Source organism: Ursus americanus, chromosome 12, assembly GCF_024610735.1.
Source record: "Ursus americanus isolate L20-20 chromosome 12, mUrsAme1.1.p, whole genome shotgun sequence".
NCBI classification, from domain to species: Eukaryota; Metazoa; Chordata; class Mammalia; order Carnivora; family Ursidae; genus Ursus; species Ursus americanus.
Window position 1 is genome coordinate 18,022,440 of NC_142138.1, and position 16,989 is coordinate 18,039,428.

The window sequence follows — 16,989 nt, forward strand, 5'->3', positions numbered from 1 at the left end:
TGCCTTCAGCTCGGGTCATGATCCCAGGGTCCTGGGATCAAGCCCCACAATGGGCTCCCACTCGGCGGGGAGTCTGTTTCTCTCTTTGCCTCCCCCCTCTGCTCATGTTCTCTCTCACTTCCTCTCAAATAAATAAATAAAATCTTCAAAAAAAAAAATAGAATGTTAGGGTCCATATGTAACTATTTTCATACCACTCAACATTGTAGTAAGGGTAGTACTACAATGTTAGTAATCATTTTAATGAAAAATACCAAAATTCTTTAAGCCTGACTTCTCGGTAAAAATTAAAATTTAATTTAAAAACATTTAATATTTTAAAATTTAAAAACATTGTAACTTTACATATTAGATTAGTTAATAAAACATATCAAAATCCTTAACATTACGACAACTTAAATGTAAATAAGATACAATCGAAATATTTGAATGCTTAAAAGAAATAAGAGGGTTCTCGGTTAAATATCATGACTTTGACATGCCTACTTAGCTCCTCTCACTCTAAGACCCCACTAAAGGACGGTAAGGAATTTTTAAAGTCCACAAACCCAACAGAACAAAGAGAATAAAAGATAAGACAGTAGCAACAAAAATTCAGAAGCTGGAAAGCAGACAAATGAGAAGTGACAGACTTAATCTTGAGAAAGTTGTAACGTAGACCAACAGTCAAAATATGTGTTGAACTAATGAACACCCAAAGGTTGTTGTGATACACAGTAAGTTATTGGGATGCCTGGGTGGCTCAGTCTGTTAAGCGTCTGCCTTCGGTTCAGGTCATGGGATCGAGTCTGACACTGGGCTCCCTGCTCAACGGAGAGCCTGCTTCTCTCTCTGCCCTTCCCCCTGCCTGTGCTCTCTCTCTCTCTTTCTCTCTGACAAATAAAATTAAAAAAAAAAATACAGTAAGTTATTTAATAATTAAAAAAAACAAACAAAAAACTTTTATACTGTAGCATAATGTTGAATGTTAAAAACTGCACTTACAAGTTTATGGAATCTCAGCGTCCCAGGGAAAGGTTCTCTCTAATTAAAGCTCGTAATAGATCAGAGTAGCAGTGGCCAGAGAAAAGCAGCTCCTGGCAGGAAACTAACATTCACTAACCGGAGCCACTATACAGAGCTTTATTCCCAAAATTTCACTTTGCAGGAAGAAAAATTTACAATGTACACGCCGACATATTATTATGTGCTACAGTAAGACAAAAACATTAACTTACACATATGACAGGACAGCTCATCTGACACACATCACAAGAAGCCAAAAAGTCACTCATTATGCCAAATACATAAAATAGATTCACTATTCAAAATCATCACCGAATAAACTGTTCTAAAGAATAGTGTTTCTCCTTCCTTCCTAACCTTTTAAAAACTTTCTAAAAGTTAGAAATCTTTCCAATATATATACATGAGTCTGTCTTCTTAAAGAGAACACGGAAAAAAATATGAGGATAAAGGCAGAAGGCTTCAAGTGTATTCTTACCATCACCATATCATTTTACTTTCTCACTATGAATCTGGTTTTTCTGTCTAACCAGCCAGCCAGCCATCATCTAAAGGATTGCTACTTTATTTTATTTTTTATTATGTTCAATTAGCCACTGTATAGTACATCATTAGTCAACTCCGAGGCTTCTGTGCAGATCACACGGCTTTCTGCTGTAGGGAAAGGTACAGCTGCTCTAACACACAGCAGGAAGGTGAGTCACGCCATCACTCAGGCCAGGACTATAACATCAATCTCCTTCCACCTTTCTCTGTCACCAGTCCTTCTCAGTTCTAAGCCATTTCCCTCAATTCCTCCAGTAGCATCTTCCTGAAATAGGAGTCTGACCATGATTCTTCTCTGCTTAAAAACTTTTATGGCTTCTGATATTCAAATGGTAAAGTTCAAACTCTATAACAAGACACACAAAGCCCTTTATAATCTGACCACAGACTACCTCTGCAGTCACTTTTCATCTCCAGCCATTATTCTTTCTATGCCAAAAGGTATCCACCATTCTCTCAGCATGCACACATGTTGTCACACCCAGTGCCTTTGCACATGCTGTTCTGTGTAATGCCCTCAACCTGTGTAATCTGTTCATCCTTCAAAACCTAGTTCAAATGTCACCTCATCTAAGAAGTCCTCCCTCATACCCCAAGGCTAACTAAATCAGCCCCTCTTCTGTACTCTCATAGCACTTTGCCATGGTTCTGTAATAGCTGTATCATAAATGGACCCAACATATTTATTTCATATTTATTTCCTTTTTAACCAATATGAACTATGATCTTCATCATTATTTCCAGAGCACTTAGTTACTTACATAACAGGTAGTAAGTAATAATGTAGAATAAATGTAGAATAAATGTCTATTAACTGAAGAAATTTGTGAGTTCCAGGTAAGGCTGTCAGAAACATACTTCCCACTAACAACACAGTAAAGATTCCTCTTTGATCTCTGGTAGTTAGCAACATGGAAAGAATTAAGATTAGTCTTGCTAGCTGGAAAACAGAGCATTCAGAAACTTTAAATTTTGCTCAGTAAAGGGCTAATATAGAAGCAGAGTACTATAGTAAATAAAGCATGATCTCTTGAGCCAGAAAATTTGGGTTCAAATTCAGGTCACTAGCAGAGTGTCCTTGGGTAAATCTTTAAATCTCATTGACGATTTCCCTATCCATAAAACAAGGATGATAACAACAAATATGTCACCGAATAAAACAAGGCCTCTAGAGTGAGTAAATCCCTTAACCTCTCTGGTGACAATTTCCCTACCTGGTAAAGAAGATTTAAAGAGGATGATAAAGTCAGAGAGCTGTAAGGCTTAACTAAGGGCAGGCATATAAAAGTATTGTTTAAACAAACGCTATCATCAAATATAAACAGTTTTCACAAGCATTAGTAACTATAGTAAATGGGAAGATTACAGCTGGAAGGAACGTGTCTGTGGGGGGGGGGGGGGAGGCTAAGGTTAATAGAAGTCTGGCTCCACACCAGCTCATGCCGGTTGCCGTAGTTCCAACGCAAGCTTCTCCTGAAAGAAAGTTTCTATTCCCAAGGGAACACTGACAGAGGTTCAGGTAGAAGGCAAACATTTTTAGAAAGATAGAAGAGATACGCATTTATTCATAAAATAGTTATTAAATGTCCACCATGTTGCCCAGTACTAACAATGACAACTCAAGCCTACTGTCCTAAGGAAGTTCCTTTACTATTTTGTGTTTTCATAAAGATGAAAATACAGGAAAAGTCAGTATTTCTTACCCAAGCTGAACTGTAAAGCTAACAGCTAGCTCTATATTCACAGAAGAACATTAACTATTCAAGTCCAGTTACGTGGAACCTGTCACTATTAATAGTATGCAAAGATTTAATCTATAAGAATCGATATATCTGGGGCATCTGGGTGGCTCAGTCGGTTAAGCGTCCAACTCTTGATTTCGGCTCAGGTCATGATGTCAGGATCCTGCAATGGAGCCCCAAGTAGGGCCCTGTGCTCAGCATGGAGTCTACTTGTCCCTCTTCCTCTGCTCCTCCCCCTGCTCGTGCTCTCTCTCCTTCTCTCTCAGATAAATAAAATCCTTAAAAAAATAATAAAATGGAAAGAACAGGCATATTTACCTGAAATACAAGTTTCACAAGGATTTTTTCTTGATGAAACATACTCACCCAAGGCAGGATATCCAAGGTAAAATCGATCTGCTCCCAACCATCCAAGGAAAAGAGAGAGCGCAACTGCCACTTTGTATGAATAACCGTTTCTGCACAAAATTAGAACCTGAGTGTTATATACATGTATTTCCAACATGTAAACATTTTAGGAAACAAAGCTGTTAATTATCACTTATTGGTTAATGTGTTCATTCATCCCTTCGTTCATTTAATTAATGCCTTCTGGGTAGTTAATGCATGCCAGGCACTATTCTATTCTATTGGGATTTATTAATGAACAAAAGAAACAAAGATCCCTGCCCCAAAGAGCTTTCAATCCATAGGCAACAAGCAAAAAAAATAAACATTTTAAAAGTAAATCACATATTATGTTAGAAAGTCCTAAATGGGGGCACATGGGTGACTCAGTCAGTTAAGCAGCTGCCTTTCACTCAGGTCATGATCTCGGGGTCCTGGAATCAAGTTCCTGGGATTGAGTCCCTGGGATCAAGTCTGCATTGGCTCTCTGCTCAGCAAAGAGTCTGCTTCTCCCTCTCCCTTTGCCCTTCTGCGCCCCCCCCCCCCCGCTTGTGCTCTCTCTCTTCTTCAAATAAATAAAGTCTTAAAAAAAAAAGTCATTAATGCTATTTAAAAAAGAAGTGCAGCAGGTCATTTAGGGAATTCAGTATGCCACGGGTACAGACGAGGGTGATGTAAGATATAAATAGGGTTAATAAGAGTAGGCATCATTGAGGTGATACATAAGCAAAGACCTGAGGGAGGTTAAGTGAGTTAGCATGCCACACCTCTAAGGGAGGACCATCTCAGGCAAAAGTAACTGCTGTGGCGAGCACAGTATACCTGACATGTTTGAGGTCTATAAGGGAGGCCAGTATAGCAGGAGTGGAATTAGAGAATACGAGAATAGTAGGAGCTGAGGTCAGAGAGATGACAAGGGGCAAAGAGGCTGAATCATGTATGGCCTTGAATACCACTGTGAAGACTTTGGTTTGTACCCTCAAGGATATGGGAAACAACTGCAGGATTTTAAGTAGATGTGTGATATGATCTGATTTAGATTTTAAAATAACTCTAGCTGCTGTGCTGAAAACAGACTGTAGGGGAGTACTTGTAAGCTACTGTCACAATAACACTGTATAACAAACCACCCTGAACTTTGGTGGCTTACAACGATAAGCAATTATCCTCACACTTGTAGACTGCAGTTGGCTGTGGTTCAGCTGATCTAGGGTAGGTTCACCCAGGAGATGCTGCTTCGGGCTAAAGTTTGGGTCAGTTTAATCCAGGCTACTTACTTAGTTCGTTCCTCTTAAGTTTTTCTTAAAGGTGTAGCTAAAGGTGTAGCATTTACGTGGGACAAGTTCATTTCAGAACATATCACCAAGATTCAAGAATAAAGCTAAACCGGGGCGCCTGGGTGGCACAGCGGTTAAGCGTCTGCCTTCGGCTCAGGGCGTGATCCCGGCGTTATGGGATCGAGCCCCACATCAGGCTCCTCCGCTATGAGCCTGCTTCTTCCTCTCCCACTCCCCCTGCTTGTGTTCCCTCTCTCGCTGGCTGTCTCTCTTTGTCTAATAAATAAATAAATCTTTAAAAAAAAAAAAAGAATAAAGCTAAACCTACAAGCACATTTAAGCCCCTGCTTGTTTCATACCTGCTAGCATTACATAGGCCAAATACAACCACATGGTCAAGCCCCAAATCAAAAGAGTGGAAAGTATACACCACCCAGTTAATAGTGATTGAGAGGGATGAATTTGTTGAACAAATGCAAGCTACCACAAGGACAAAGGAGGAGTCTGAAGGCTCTTGCCATAACCCAGATGAAAATTAATAGTGGCTCGACCTGGAGTCATAGCAAAAGAAACAGTGAGAAGTGATGAGATTCCGGTTATATTCTGAAGTATAACAACTGGATTTCCTGATGTATTCAATTTAGGGAATGAAAAAAGAAAGGAATAAAAATAAAGCTAAAGATTCTGTCCTATGTAACTAGAGGGATGAAGCTAGCATTAACTGAGTTGGGGAAGGCTGAGGGTAGACTAGACCTCGGAAGGATGTTCAGGATTTCATTGTTGGACATGTGAGTTTGAGATATTTATCAGATATCCAAGTGGAGTTGTTCAAAGGACAGAAGGGTTTATAAGTCTAGAGTTAGGGAGAGAAGTCTGGGCTGGAGATATAAATTAGGGAGTTACAAGCATATAGGAAATATTTTAAACCAGGACATTTCCATATGGAAATGACAGAGAGAGAGAGAGAGAGAGAGATTCACAGACCGAGCCTTGAGATACTCCAATATTAAGAGATCAAGAAGAGAAAAAACTAGAAAGGAGACCGAGAAAGAGCTAACAGTGAGGAAGAAATAAAACTAGGAGAGTGTGGTATACTGGAAGTCAAGTGAAAACAGTACAGTATATTAAGGAGAACAGAGTGATCAATTGTGCCAAATGTGACTGACAGATCACATAAGTAATGGCTGAGAATTTACCACTAAATTTAATCAAAAGGAGTTCATTAGTGACCTCAGCGAGGGCAATTTTGGTGATGTGATACAGGAAAAAGACCAAACAGAGCAGGCTTAAGAAAGCCTGGAATGAAAAAAATTGAGGAACAGGAGTATTAGACAACTCTTTGAAGGAGTTTTGCTGCAAAAGGGAAGTAAAGAAACAGAGAGGTAGCCGGAGTTATCACTTTAAAGTCAAATCTGATTATGTCAGTCTTACAATCCTGTTTTTTTTTGCATTTCATTCACAATTAGGACAGTTGGGGGGAGTTGGGGAGATGGCAGATGGACCAGAGATCCTGCTTATGCATCTAATATTGCAAGGATGTCAGATTTTATGCTGAGGGCAGTGGTGTCCCATCTACCCTGGAATGGGGCACCAGACTACAAATAGAGAAATAAATTAGTAGGCTTTGTAGAAACTCAAGCTATGACCTACTGGGCAGTAGCAGTAGGAGAGAAATGTAAACAAAATTGGGAAATACTAAGAAGGCAGAAGTAACCACACTAAATGTGGGGAATGATGAAAAAGGAGAAGTCAAGAATAACTTCAAAGTTTCAGCTTAAGAAACTGAGTAGACCAGCCTCCACTCACTAAGACAAAGGAGGAGATGATTTGAAGGAGAAGATGATAGATTGAGTTTAGGACCTTAATATACATAAAGATGGTGAGAAAAGTCAAAGGGGTGAATGAATGAAAAAGGGAATAGGACAAGGATATAATCTTGGGGATGTCAAGATTTAAGAAAAAAAACAAAAGAAGAATCACAGAAAATAGAAGAGTGTTTTATACTAGAAGTCAAGGAAAGAATTTTAAGAGAAGGAAATGCCAAATGCTGTAGAAAGATTAAGATATGGACTATAAAGATCCATTTGATATAGAACAAAGATTGCTGGTGAATTTCAGCATGGCCAGAAGCTGGACTCCATTAAACAGAAAAATTCATAAAAGGTACATATTATAGGAACAAGCCTTTCAAAAAGCTTGAAATTAGAAACATAATTATCTATATATTATATCACCCTAAAGAATAACCTGAAAACGGGTGGCGTAGCAGAGACTAATTGTTCACTGAACCACTGTTCTTTTTCTCACGGACATAGAGCAAAGTTACATATTCTAGCCCATCTTGCAGCTAAGTGTAGCCATAACAGAGTTTTGCCCAGTGTAATGAGGACAGAAGTGATGTATGCCATTTCTAGATCTGGTCCATAAAACACACCTACACGGGGTTCCTTTTCCTCTTCCCCATCTGCTGGCTGAATGGAAAGGACTCTGAGGACAAGAGGAAGCAAAGCCACAAGATGAAAGGAGCAAGGCTCCTGCATGACTGCATGGAGCAACAATCACTCCCCTTACCTCATCCAGCCCTCCCACGCCAACACCAACTGGACTATGATGTGGGTAGGAAATAACTTTTATTGCGTTAAGCCACTGAAATTCTAAAGGCATCTGTTACAGCAGTTAGTGTGCTCCAACTAAAATAGTTGGCCAGTATAAACAGGTGTGTGGTTTGGTGATCAATCAGACATGGTTACCAGACTTCAGGTGCTGGAGAATACATTATACAATGACTGTATCTGCAATATTAAGATGGGAGTTTAAATCAAGTATTAATATTATATACAGTTTGAAAAAGAATATGCTAAAAGGAGAAGGAAAATATGCGAACTGGGAAAGGAACATTCAATGAATAAGAATTTGTCATGAGTATTCAGTAGCTGACCAGCAGCTGGCTCTTTGGTAGACATATACTGAATATTCTGATACAAGAAAATGATTTATGGGGTGATCTTAATTTTGTGACTTATCATTAAAATTACCCATCAATTTAGCTCCACTAGTTCTGATTCAATGCTCATTAAGCAAATTCTACTTTGGAATTGTAGATTTTACTATAGGAGGGGAATAAATTGGCCAGTACACTTGCAAGTATCTGGTTTCCCTGATAGTTACATTTCTTCTCATAACTGACATCAGTGTCTTGTGAGCATGATTAGTACAGCTCAGTCACACTGAGCCTAATCTGCCCGGAGACACTGAAAGAAAAATCAGACTTAACTTGGAAATTGAATAACAGACCATTATGGTATTATCATTACAGGTAATATAAACCTGTGAGTCCAACCTGCGTGGTTAGCTGTTCTCAACAGATGATTGATTTTCTAAGTTGTTGTATTATAACCTATGATGTCTTAGATCAGCACAATCCAGGTACGCCTGGGTGGCTCAGTCAGTTAAACGTCTGCCTTCAGCCCAGGTCATGATCCCAGGGTCCTGCGACCGAGGTCCACGTTGGGTTCCTTGCTCAGTGGGGAGCCTGCTTCTCCCTCTGCCTGCTGCTCCCCTGGCCTGTTCTCTCTCTCTCTCTCTGACAAATAAATAAATAAAATCTTAAAAAAATATATCAATCCATAAATTCAAAACTCGACTAAACCATATATAAGTACTTAGAAGTAATTCCTTCTAGCAATTTTTACTTTACTAATGAGAAATCTTAGAACCCAAAAAGCTTAAGTGATTGGGTTAGGATTACACAGCAAGATAGAATCTAAAGCTCCTCATTAACTCAGTGAAGGAGGGTCAAAAGAAAAATAAGACTTCACTAGTAATTTCTAGGAATTCTAGTAGAGCTGGTAGAAACAGCCAAACAGAAAGAAAGAAAGAAAGAAAGAAAGAAAGAAAGAAAGAAAGAAAGAAAGAAAGAAAGAAAGAAAGTTATTTCTTGATACAGCTGCAAATAGGTGCCATCAAATAAAATGTAACAATGTACAGTTAAAAGATTATAGTGCCACCAATTACTAAGAATGGATAAAACTAAATCATGTTTTTAGTACAAGGCAGAAATATAAGAATAAGATTGCTAGCTTTACTACAGCAAAAATAAAAAGCAAACTTAAAAGGCCTTTAAACAAAGAACACTCCTAACAAAATAAAGCCACTTGTCTTAACATCCCAAACGAATTTTTTATTGTTTAACCATTCATCAACCATATCTATTACAAAGAATGAAACCAAATTTCAAAATGCCCTTAATATGCAAATGATTAATAATTAACATTCTTTTATTTTTTTTAAAGATGTATTTATTTATTTGAGAGAGAGAGAGACAAAGAGAGACAGGGAGACAGAGAATTTCAAGCAGGCTCTACACTGAGTGCAGAGCCCGACCTCACCACCCTGAGATCATGACTTGAGCCCAAACCAACAGTCAGATGCTTAACCAACTGAGCCACCAAGGCACCCAACATTCTTTTAATACTAGAAGTACATGATTCCTTTTTTGTATTCTAGAAATTCCCCGAATTTTAAAAACAGAATTTTTCAGAACTCATTTAGTGGCTAAACTGACTGAATTAACATGGCATGAGGCTATTCAGTCTCTAGTTATCCCACATAGTGAACTACTATGCTTTACTTGGTGGTAAATTGCATTTATATTAACAATATGCACACTTAAAAGAGGTTTTCTGAGAAAGGCAAAAAAGATAAATTATATTACTGCAGGATTTTCCCCATAAAGTAACTTTTTATCTCTTTACTCCATGCAGTCAAGATACAACATAGGCAAGTAACCTGAAAATTTAGCTTCAGTAATGGACTTACACATTTCGGCAAGATACAGGCTTGAGAAAACCAACTTCATTTCCAGTAAAATGTGTTTCATTGCCACCAAAATCCTTACAAGTTATGTTGGGTGCTGGAAAACAAGGAACTAAAGGCAGGAAAAAAAAAAAAAAAAGCAAGAAACCACTGTGGTTTTTTCTGCAGGAAAGGTATGTAATCATGTTTAAGATTAGCAAAAAGCACAAGAAAATATAAAATTATAACACACTACCTCCCAATATAACATCTGACATGAGACTTTAGATAGGAATATCTAAATAAAGGATAATATGATATAGTGGTCTCAACACAAAAATATAAGAATTGTCACATTGAGTTTGATGCATGACACTTCTAGTTGAATCTTCTGCCTCTGACAAAGGTGATAAGGGAAGAATTGCAAAGTATTACTGCCCTTTACCTCATCTCTAGGGTAAAGAATACTGCTCACGTTTTTGTTGGTAACTCATTGGGTAATTCATTAAATTTAACATGATCTGATTTTGTATTTTCAGTTTATATTAACTCTTGCAGAAGACAGTTACTATAAACTAAGATTTTTTTCATCTACTCTAAATAGATTATTTTCTTTTGATTGTTCATTTTATTTATTAAGTAATCTCTATGCCCAATGTGGGGCTTGAACTCACCACCCCGAGATCAAGAGTCACATGCTCTACTGACTGAGCCAGCCAAGCGCCCCCCCACCCCCGCCATTACTTGCTCTGAATGTATTTCTCTATTCCCTCCAGGAATTGATGTAGTATACCATTTTAGTATTTAGCATTTTTTATCTTTACTCCTACCCCAGATGACATAATAAGAGGAAGTAATACTTACAGAGCTTACTATGTGCTAGGCAAGGGCTGTCCTGAAGCCTTTATAGCCTCACTGTGTAAAGAGCAAGAACTTTGGAATGAGCATGACCTATGTGCATTGCCTCTGAGAACCTTGGATTCCTCGTAGGTAAAAAGAGCACTAAGATCATCTACTTCATAGGACCATCGTGGGGATTTAATATGATATAAAGTACCTAGTATAAAGCACAGCATACAGTAGCTATTCAATAAATGTTATTGTCTTTTCTTCCTTTACCATTTCTGATTAAAAGGTACTAATGCTTTTAGGCTAGTTTCAGACTGCTTATCTCTATGTTTAGGATCAATAATTACAGGATTGTGTTTTTTTTTTATTTCAGAAAATGAAAATAGAACCTTGTATAATAGTCTAAAAAAGCCACAGAAGCCCTAGAGTTTTATCATGAAAGGAAAATGGTATTCATTTATGTGTACTTTATAATTATCTTAGGATTTCCTTTTATAGGCCAGAGTAGTACACTGAGAAAATGATGTCGGAAAAACGCATAAAATTACTTTACACACTTCTGTTGGGTTATTGAAAGTTCATACTACGTAACCTATAAACTTATCTAATGTATTTTTTTTTAAAGATTTTATTTATTTATTTGACAGAGAGAGACAGCCAGCGAGAGAGGGAACACAAGCAGGGGGAGTGGGAGAGGAAGAAACAGGCTCCCAGCGGAGGAGCTTGATGTGGGCCAGGCGCCCCTAAACTTATCTAATGTATTTGCATGTCCAAAACCAGGTGCTTACACTGTAAGACACAGATTCAGTATAACTGAGAACCAATTAAACAAGCAAAAAGTAATAAGATGAAGGGAAGACAAAGAGTGAAGAAATAGGGGCGCCTGGGCGGCTCAGTCGTTAAGCGTCTGCCTTCAGCTCAGGGCGTGATCCCAGCATTCTGGGATCGAGACCCGCATCAGGCTCCTCCGCTGGGAGTCTCCTTCTTCCTCTCCCACTCCCCCTGCTTGTGTTCCCTCTCTCGCTGGCTGTCTCTCTCTCTGTCAAATAAATAAATAGTGAGGAAATAATATACAGTTGACTCTTGAATAACACTGGTTTGAACTGCATACATATACTTACATGTGGATTTTCCTCAATGAATACAACATAGTACTGTAAATATATTTTCCTTATAATTTTCTTAATAACATTCTTTGCTCTAGCTTACTTTATGTAAGAGTACAGTATATAATACATATACAAAATATGTATTAAGCTTCTGGCCAACAGTAGGCTATCAGCAGTTAAGTTTTGGGGAAATTGGAAGTTATACACAGACCTTCTATTGCACAGGGGTCAGCGCCCTAACCCTTTGATTGTTGAAGGGTCAACTGTACTAGGAAACAAGTAAGAGAACACACTAATTGAGCCACAAACATAGATCAGAGCTTCCTGATAGTTAAGACAAAAATCTTTGCAGCGCTTTTGTGATACAACTGAGAGACAGCATTCCATTTCACCTCTGAGCGACTGCAGGAACTTGGATTTGGTTCATGACCCAAGGGAAACACAGAGAAAGTCCTCAATAAGAACGTTTACAAAACATAGAGGTTTTCCACACAGCCATTTCTTGACTCGAGATACAAGCAAGCATTTATAATCTACAGAGATAGGGCAAAAGTTAACAGACAACTTATACATAGCTGTTTGGACACCTGCCTTGATACTGGGATAAAATGTATTGACTTTTGTGAATAAATTATCATGACGACCCTTAGGTGATATCTCTTGAAAATCTGCCATCTTGGGTCATGTCTAGCACTATATAGTAGATAACTCAAAACTGAGATTAGCAAACGCCTGAAATGCTTATATTCCATGCTACCAACTGAAAGAAGATCAATACTCTCTATTTCAATGACCAAGGGCAATTTCGCTCCCCAGGGGACACTTGGCAATATCTGGAGACATTTTTGGTTGTTACCTCTGGGGAGTTGCTACTGCCACCTTGGAGGTAGAGGCCAGGGATGCTCCTAAAGATCCTACAATGTATAAAACAGCCTCCTTGTAACAAAGAATTACCTAATCCAAAACATCAGTAATCCCAAGGTTGAGAAACCCTGCTCTAGACTAGTGGTCTTCAAAAAATTTTGCTTGCACACTCCCTAAAGTAACTTTTTACAACTTTGTACTTCCTTACACACTTAAGGTGATATCTAAAGTTTCTCATCATGGACTTAAATGGTTGGAAAAAAGATAATTTCCAGCATATTATAAATATTGCCATTAAATTTAAATGTTATAGCACACTTTACAATGGAATCTGAACACCACAGCAATCAGATAGCCATCATTATCCAACAGAGACTAGATATGAAAGAGCTCCTCTTAAAAATTCAGAAATTTGGGGGCACCTGGGTGGCGCAGTCGTTAAGCGTCTACCTTCGGCTCAGGGCGTGATCCCGGCGTTATGGGATCAAGCCCCACATCAGGCTCCTCCGCTGGGAGCCTGCTTCTTCCTCTCCCACTCCCCCTGCTTGTGTTCCCTCTCTCGCTGGCTGTCTCTGTCAACTAAATAAATAAAATCTTAAAAAAAAAAATTCAGAAATTTGGGGGCACTTGGGTGGCTTGGTCAGTTAAGCACTGAACTCTTGATTTCAGCTCAGGTCATGATTTCAGGATCTTGAGATCAAACCCTGCATTGGGCTCAGTGGGGAGTTTGCTTCACTCCCCCTCCGTCTGTCCCCCCACCCCCTGAGCTCCCTCCCTCTCTCTATCTAATAAATAAATCTTAAAAAAAAAAACAAAATTCAGAAAATTTACATCAATTTTAGGAAAAGCAAACACATACTATCTGAGGATCTGGAAATCAATTCCTTTAAAGACACCTGTCATGGGCTGAATTATGTCCCCCTAAAAGATATGTTTAAGGGCTAACCTTCGGTACCTCAGAGTATGACCATATTTGGAAGGAAAGTCTTTGCAGATTTAACCAAGTTAAAATGAGGTCATTAGGGTGGGTCCTAATCCAGTAAAGCTGTTGTCCTTATAAACAGGGGAAATTACACGCACACATAACAGGGAGAAGATGATTTGAAGACATACAGAGAGAATGCTATGTGAGGACAGAAGCAGAGACCAGACTGATGCAATTACAAGCCAGGGAATGCCAAGGATGGCTGGCCACCACCAGCAGGTCAGAAGAGCAGAGGATATATTCCACCCAGAGTTTGAGAGGGAGCATGGCCCTGCCAACACCGTGATTTCAGATTTCTAGCCTCCAGAACTGAGACCGTCAATGTCTGTTGTAACACTCTTATAATAGCTCTAGGAAACTACTTCAACAATGATACCTGTTTACCTCTTGGAAAGCTCTGTCTACCTCCAGGAGTACATGTACAAGAGCTTAGGCATCAGGCATATAAGTCAAAGAGATGTCTGGTTTAAAATGTTAGTTTTTTGCCTTGATGAGGACCATTCCACCTCCACAAAGAAGTGATCTGCAAGAAATCTATAAACACACGTTTTTCCTCAAAATGGATTTTTAATTTTTTTTAAATCCTCACGGTAGTAAGTTCTGGATTGGCAAACTGTGCCATAAGATAGAATTCTATTGCTAAATTTTAGATAATCTTCCTCTAAATGTATTACCTTGCACTTACTTGCTCAATTTGAAGTGCTACTTTCTTGTCTTACAGCGTTGTGAGATCTTCCTGCAGACTAGCTAAAATCAGATCTTAAAGAGAGAGTTACAATGCAAAACGCTATAATTATGATTCCAGTTGGGGTTATTGTCCAATACACCTTGCCTAATAAAAATGCATTCTTTTTTGAGATGAGTTTCCTGCACAACATTCTAAAAAATCGAACACTAATAGGTGAGTTGTAAAAAGGCCTTATAAAAATATTAAATACTAAGAAATCATACCTATTTTCAATTAGATATTATTAATTGGTCAAATAACAAATTTTGACAATTACAGTTTTCAATGATATTTTTTCATTTCTATCATAGGAAATGATTTATATTTGACATGAGACATGAGAGAAAAATGCTCAATGCTCCAGGCTCAGAACCTCAGGAAAACTACAAACAGTGGAAAGAGGTACCAGAATGAAGAGGAAACCACATTCCTACAAGGATTCTAAAGTTTGAGAGAAGTATGAGCTAATTATTTCAAGGGATGAAAATGATGTACTTTAGGGGCACCTGGGTGGCTCAGTCGTTAAGCATCTGCCTTCGGCTCAGGGCATGATCCCAGAGTCCTGGGATCGAGCCCCACATAGGGCTCCCTGCTTTGCTGGGAGACTGTTTCTTCCTCTCCCACTCCCCCTGCTTGTGTTCCCTCCCTCTCGCTGGCTATCTCTCTCTCTCTCTGTCAAATAAATAAATAAAATCCTAAAAAAAAGAAAAAAAAGAAAATGATGTAATTTATTGAGGAAGGATAAGCTGCTGCTCCAAATATATATAGAGATTACATGAGAAAATAGTAAGAGAAACATCAATACTGATTTAATCAGATTTCATTGAATTGACAGTGAACTCCAAAGAGCAGGACTTTAGAATTGGACAAATCTGGGTTTAAGTCCAAACTCTGCCAACTTAACTAGTTTGTTCCTTTGAGCAAGTTGTAAAACCTCACTGAATCTTGTTTTTGTCATCTGTGAAATGTGGATAATACTCTTGTAATGGTGTTGGGTATGTAGTAAAAGCATATGGCATGTAAAGCATGATACGTGGTTAAAGAAAGTGTTCAACAAGTATTAGGTTCTCCACTCTAGTAAATTAGAGAACTTCAATATTAAGAAAACTGACATGAGAAATGAATATAACACTCGGAGTGGCTGTAACACTAAGGGAAGATTTTGTGTAAATGAAATTAACCAATCAAAAGAAGCCCGCAACCCTAGAGTTTCTTTTTTTTTTTTTTTTTAAGATTTTATTTATTTATTTGACAGAGATAGAGACAGCCAGCGAGAGAGGGAACACAAGTAGGGGAAGTGGGAGAGGAAGAAGCAGGCTCATAGCGGAGGAGCCTGATGTGGGGCTCGATCCCAGAATGCTGGGATCACACCCTGAGCCGAAGGCAGACGCTTAACTGCTGTGCCACCCAGGCGCCCCTAGAGTTTCTTTTTATATACTTTATGATAATTTCTTTCGACCCTTATTTTTTTTTTAAGTAGTCTCTATGCCCAACGTGGGGCTTGAACTCATGATCCCAAGATTAAGAGCTGCATGTTCTACTGACTGGACCAGCCTGGTGTCTCACTGACCCTTATTTTTTTAAAATCCTAATAAGTAGACAAAACTAGTAATAGCTCCTTTTCTTTCACAAACATGAAAACTGAGATCCTAAGAAATTAAATGACTTGACAAAAGCCTTATAAGTAGGTAAGACTCTGGAAATCCTAGGCTGACACTCATTATTTCTTAATCAATACTCCTTCCATTATACCATAATTCCATGCTTACACTGATTTCAGGAACAAGCAAAAATAAACAAATCAATATGATAAGACTAAGAAAGCCAGTTACCAATAAATGTTACCTAGTAGACAAAATCAAGCAACATGCAACAACCTGAAAACTACTCAATTCACGGATTTCCTGTAAAAGTTTTGCTCTGGCCAATGTCTGTGATTTAGATAGCATCAGTTTAAACCAGTAAGTACACAGAATTTTCAATTATAAAAAGTAGCATTTTTTAAATGGAAAAAAACTATCAGAAATAAACAAAGATCATTTCATAACGATCAGAAGGACTGACCTAGGGAGTAAGTGGTTTGGGATCCTACTCCAGTTAACATCTTGGCTCTGGACTAGTCTTGATTTGTCAGATTTAAGGGTCAAAACCTGATCTTAGTACCCTGCACTGCAAAAAAAATGCTATAAAAACATTACTTAGGGTCACTGATAAAATTAGAATATGGATGGTAAAGTACAAATATTAATATTAAATTTACTAAAGTTTACATCAAGTAGACTATCTCTATTCTTAGGAAAAACAAACACGGGGCAAAATACATACAAACTGAAAGATAGAATGCATGAGCACACAATGATAAAGCAAGAAGAATATGTGTTTACAACTGGTGAATCTGGGCACAAGATGTATGGGTGTTCTTTGTACTCCTTTTTTTTTTTTAAAGATTTTATTTATTTACTTGTCAGAAAGAGAGACAGACAGAGACAGCTCCAAGTAGGAATGCCTGGGTGGCTCAGTCAGTTAAGCATCCGATTCTTGATTTCAGCTCAGGTTATGATCCCAGGGTCCTAAGATTGAGCCCCAGCATCAGGCTGCATGCCGGGCGTGGAGTCTGCTGGAGATTCTCTCTCTCCCTCTGCGTCCCACCCCCCCAACCCTGGGCTTGTGGATGTGTTCACACTCTCTCTCTCAAAATAAATAA

At 38.5% G+C, this 16,989-nt stretch overlaps 1 protein-coding gene across 5 annotated transcripts in view; it reads right to left on the minus strand.

The window, feature by feature from the left end:
- Positions 1-16,989, minus strand: part of TM2D1 (TM2 domain containing 1) — a 46,152-nt gene that overhangs the window by 22,913 nt on the left and 6,250 nt on the right. For all 5 annotated transcript variants that reach the window (XR_015726253.1, XR_015726254.1, XM_087865948.1 and 2 more), the window contains exons 3-4: positions 9,776-9,884; positions 3,660-3,751 (exon numbers count right to left, since the gene is read on the minus strand). Coding sequence is in view for 3 of the 5 variants with exons in the window: in XM_087865948.1 (XP_087722074.1) it covers positions 3,660-3,751; positions 9,776-9,884 (201 nt within the window). In the remaining 2 variants the exon portion in view is untranslated. The remainder of the gene's footprint in view (positions 1-3,659; positions 3,752-9,775; positions 9,885-16,989) is intronic.